This window comes from Podarcis filfolensis (genome assembly GCF_964270895.1).
Source record: "Podarcis filfolensis genome assembly, chromosome: 13".
In the NCBI taxonomy this organism is placed as follows: Eukaryota; Metazoa; Chordata; class Lepidosauria; order Squamata; family Lacertidae; genus Podarcis; species Podarcis filfolensis.
In genome coordinates this window covers 24,634,630-24,639,720 of record NC_139615.1, presented here as the reverse complement: position 1 = coordinate 24,639,720, position 5,091 = coordinate 24,634,630, and the positions used below count along the sequence as shown (strand labels likewise).

At 38.7% G+C, this 5,091-nt stretch overlaps 2 protein-coding genes across 2 annotated transcripts; one reads left to right on the top strand and one right to left on the bottom strand.

Moving 5' to 3' along the window:
• Window positions 1-380: 380 nt before the first annotated feature.
• LOC310747442 (olfactory receptor 5AR1-like) lies at window positions 381-1,328 on the top strand (the record flags this gene model as incomplete). The annotated part of the gene is made up of 1 exon (XM_083581811.1): window positions 381-1,328. One exon carries the CDS (start codon window positions 381-383, stop codon window positions 1,326-1,328), a length of 948 nt encoding a protein of 315 aa, XP_083437937.1.
• Window positions 1,329-3,803: 2,475 nt separating this feature from the next.
• LOC310747441 (olfactory receptor 5G9-like) lies at window positions 3,804-4,784 on the bottom strand (the record flags this gene model as incomplete). Its single annotated transcript, XM_083581810.1, has 1 exon — window positions 3,804-4,784. The coding sequence occupies one exon, from the start codon at window positions 4,782-4,784 to the stop codon at window positions 3,804-3,806; it is 981 nt and encodes a 326-aa protein (XP_083437936.1).
• Between the last annotated feature and the right edge of the window lie 307 nt (window positions 4,785-5,091).

The following is a 5,091-nucleotide window of genomic DNA, read 5'->3' as shown; positions in this document are numbered from 1 at the left end:
TGCATAGTCCTGCTTGATTGGAGTCAGAGAACCAGACCCACCACCAACAGTTTGTTGCTCTATATTTTTACTGTACTGTTTAAACTGTAAAGGTTTTTTATAGTATATATAGCGTGCCATCAATAAGCATTCTCTGGTCTGCAAAATACTGATGATGAGATGTCAACGGTGACGCAAGGAGCTGCACAACTGTGTTGTAATTTTCAGCTGATCTCTAAACTATATCCACGATTCATCGTTTATATAGATGTATCACTTCATGGTCACTAACTACAGGCAAAATTCTTCCAAATTTCATTTGAATGATTGCAATCATTGAAATCTGGAATATTAAAATTCTGGGGAAACAACAATTTTAGCAGTTAACTTCCAGTGAACCTATGGAGAATTTTGAAATAAGCAATGGAACAGCAATAACCACATTTACCCTTCTGGGATTTGGAAATGACCCCAAATTACAAATTCCATTCTTCATGGTGTTCTTAATCATCTACACTGTGACTGTGGTTGGAAACATCATAATCATCACTCTGGTAGTCTCTGATCATCACCTTCACACTCCTATGTACTACTTCCTTGGAAACTTGTCCTGCTTGGAGACCTGCTATACATCAACTCTCCTTCCCAGGATGTTAGCCAGCTTCCTGACAGGGGATAGAAGTATATCTATTAGTGGCTGTTTCACTCAGCTTTATTGGTTTGGATTCCTAGTTGTTGCTGAATGCTACCTGTTGGCTGCCATGTCCTATGACCGCTATTTAGCCATTTGTAAGCCCCTCCACTATGCCACTCTTATGGATGGGAAACTCTGCTTTCTCTTGTCAGCTGGGTCCTGGCTATGTGGGATTACAGTTATGACAATAGTAATAAGTTTAATGTCACAACTGTATTACTGTGGTCCCAGTGAAATTGATCATTTCTTTTGTGAATTGACACCAGTGATTAATCTATCTTGCAGTGACACCACTTTGGTGACACTGGTGGGTCTTACAGTCTCAGCCATAGACACTATTCCTTCTTGTCTCTTGACACTGATGTCTTATGTGTGTATAATTGCCACCATCTTACGGATCCCATCTTCAACAGGGAGGAAAAAGGCCTTTTCAACCTGTTCTTCCCACCTTATTGTGGTTTCTATATTTTATGGATCCTTAATATTTGTATATGCACTTCCAAAAAGGAAAGCTCTGCGGGAAGTGGACAAAATCTTTTCAGTCTTCTACACAGTCTTAACCCCTCTAATCAATCCACTTATCTACAGCCTAAGGAACAAAGAGGTGAAGGAATCTTTACGGAGGGTCATAAGCAAATTCAGGCTTTTAGAATAATCTGCAGAAGCTTTGTCCACACATCCGTGTAAGCCAAGATATTCTTTACCGTGACATTGTGAATATGCAGGTTTCCAGAGTGAAGTTCACCTCTTCTCTGTTCCTCCTGAGTATTTTAACCACAGCAAAGCAGGACAGTTGTGCTAAGGCTTGCCTCAGTGTTTCATCTATGCTTGGGTTTATGGTTAATGTTAGTAATCATAGCCTACTGACTATACATCATGGTTAAGGAGAGACCTTAACTACTGTTCCCAGTTTGGATGACAAACTGAAGCACAATCCTTAGTTTAACTGCCATGCCACACTGTTGTTATATAGCAGGTATGAATTCCTCTCTGGGAGCCAGCCTGGGCTTGGGCACGGGCTTCTCTGCACGCCATGGCCACTGCCAGCCTGAGCCAGGGAAAGAGGCGCATGGGCGTGGCAGTGGCAGCCCCGCACACCTGTGCATCTCTTTTCCCTGCTCCGGCTGGCAGCAGCTTGGGCTGGTCTCTTTTTTGCTGTTCAATATATGGCAAACCTACCTAACAAGAATCCCATGTTTTTCCTTAAAGGCATGCTTAGGTGATAGCTGTTGCTGTAGCAGCAGCTGCTTAAGGGGGCTTTTTTATTGATGGAGTTACATACTGATATTTGCTGGTCCTTTATTTCTGTGATGACTGGGATGACACCAAACAGATTAAATAGGAACATCAAATAATTGCTGGAAGTACAAAATTCCTGTGAATGACATATTTCAGATCATGTGGTCATGTAGGAAAATTCAGATATATTTGAGTTTACTTCTGAGTGAAACAAAGGATATTTTGGGTTATGATCTTCCCAATGACCCACTAGCAATATTGTTTCAATATCTTAAGGATAGTGTTCAGAGGGATAATATTGGAAATTGTTAACTGCAGGAAGAAGGATTGAATGCCAAAATCTCAATAGACTGTTGGTTAACTAATATATATGGTTAATCTATTGAATTTAATCAGAACCAGAGATGGACAACAATGTGAAGACAAATAAGTGGATAAATAGAGTGGAGAAATAATAAAAAGCAGGATTTAGTGAATCTGTATTTGGGATATATTAAAGTATATAAAATAGAAAGGATGGAGGCAATCTTATGGCAAGATTCACTGGGATGAGTAAGTTAGGATGTGGTGGATCTTCAGCTCAGCCAGTTGATTCCCAACTCAGCTGAGCTGAGACCAGTGTAATTACCACCAAAAGGGACAGTCTGGGGCCATGGCGGTGACAGAGCTAGGCAGTAACATGGCATGGAAAGATGGATAATACAAGTCAGGTTATTTTTTAAAAGCTTGTTTTCCTTCTGACAGGCTTGGATTGGCAGCTACCTTGCTCCTGAACAGAGTATGGTTTTGACATAATTTTACACTGGGTTAACTTATGCTGGCTTGCTTTATACCAGCTTCTTGTGTATAAGATTGCTCTCACAGAGAATATGAGTACTTTATTATCTGTTGTTTATCATTTTAATGTAAAATGGTTTATATAGTCAATGCAGTGTACAATTCAATAGGCAATGGATGTAACAGAAGGCTTTGTAGTAGGAATTTTATAAGGTGATTTGTATTGTGATATTATGAGTATATTATGCATATCATGCAGGAATCTGGCATTTCGGTTCCATATTCCCTTTTATTACAGTCATCCACTATGTACTTTGACTTCTTCCTACAATTATGCTGTTTCCGAGCTTTCTTCTTTTTATTTTTCCCACCATTGAGGACCATGCCTTACAAAAAATCCTTGTTTATTTTTTCTCATTTCCCCCCATCCTGTCCAGTCTATCCCTGTATATATCATTTGTTGTTCCTTGCTTTTGTCTTATATTATTTGTGATGCTTTCATGAAAAGGACATTGTTTTCTTTTCCTAGCTTGTAATGAAATCTAAAAAGATTGTTATGGTAGTTATATAACCTATTATTCTGTTTTGTAATTATTATTTTATAAACTTATTTTTCCCCAAGGAAGGTCAAGCAGGGTCCAAAATGCTTATTAAATCATTTGCTATTCACCTTACTGCTTTTGAGTCCAGTTCCTCTTATTTTGGGGTGGGGTCATATTTTTGTGGGACATTGTCTCCTAAAAGGCAGGTTGACCGTCATCATTTTTCTTATTCCAATGGTAGATAACAATTCAGTGACACTGATATGAAACACATAGAGGAGCTTCTATGTTCATGCAACAGATTAAGCAAAAATATTTTCTTCACATTGGTTAAACTTCAGAAGGAAATAATGAAGTTAGCTGGATATCATTTGAGATGACCAGAAATATTTATTCACTCACTCAACATAGAGGGGTGATTCTAGGAAATTTTCGCTGATGGAGGAATGTCTTCTATTCATAAGAATATGTTTTTTGTCAGAAGTGCCTTACTCTGCCAAACAATTCATTGGATCTAATCCAGACATTATCCTATATCAGTTCACAATCCAATCAGAAATTCTTTATTCATTCTACCCAAAGCTGCTGTGGAAAAATGTACTTCTCCTTACAAAACTAAGCAACTGACAGATAAGCTTACTCATAGCTTCCTTTATCTCTCTGTTTCTCAGGCAATATACAATGGGATTGACAATGGGGGTTAGAACTGTATAAAAGATGGAGAAGACTTTGTTCAGGTCTTTCAATGTGTTTGTTTTGGGAAACATGTAGACAATGACAAGGGTTCCGTAGAAAACTATAACCACCGTAAGATGGGATGAACAAGTGGAAAAGGCCTTTCGTCTCCCTGTGTTTGATGGAATTCTTAGGACAGTGGAGATGATCAAACTATAGGACACCAAAATCAAAAGAAATGGGGCTAGAGCTATTAGGGAAGAGAGGAAGAAAGCCATTAATTCCATCTGTTGTGTATCACCACAGGCAAGCTTTATAACTGGGGTGAAATCACAGAAGAAATGATCAAGAATACGAGGACCACAAAATGAGAGCTGGGACATCAAATATGTTGTTATAGTGTTAAGTAAAAAACAGCTTGCACATGATCCCATCATAATCTGTATGCACAATGTATGATTCATTAAGGCTGAATAGTGAAGAGGCTTGCAAATTGCTAAATACCGATCATAAGACATAGCAGCCAGCAGATAACATTCTGAACCCACAAGAGAGCCGAAGAAATAATATTGTAAAAAACAGCCCCACATAGGAATTGTCCTCTCTCCAGTCAAGAAGCTTGCTAGCATCCTGGGTACTATGGTTGAGCTGTAGAAGGTCTCCAGGCATGAAAGATTTCCCAGAAAGAAGTACATGGGGGTATGGAGATGCTGGTCACACATGATAAGAACAACAATCAGAAGGTTTCCAGTCATGGTCACAGTGTAGATCAGAAGAAACATCAAAAAGAAAATTAACTGTAGTTCAGGAACATCACTAAATCCCAAGAGAATGAATTCCGAAAAGTCTGTCTGGTTCCTCCAGTTCTGGGTTCCCATTGCATTTACTATGCATGAATAACAGAAACAGAAGTACACTCGTGAAGATAACCATATACACAGTTCTTAAAAAATTGAATCTGTTCATGGATCTTTTAATAGTTCAAAGATGGATAAAATCTGTAAGAAACATGGCAAATTAAGAGGTTAGATGAAATAATTCCACAGGTGTTGCAAAACTAACTCTTTAGTACAGGAGTGACCCACCAAAATGTTCTATTTGACATAGGTCTGTAACTTTGCCTCTAACTTCTTAGGAGAATGAGGTATGAAGCAGAGGATGGGCTATGCATGCAATGTAATGTCA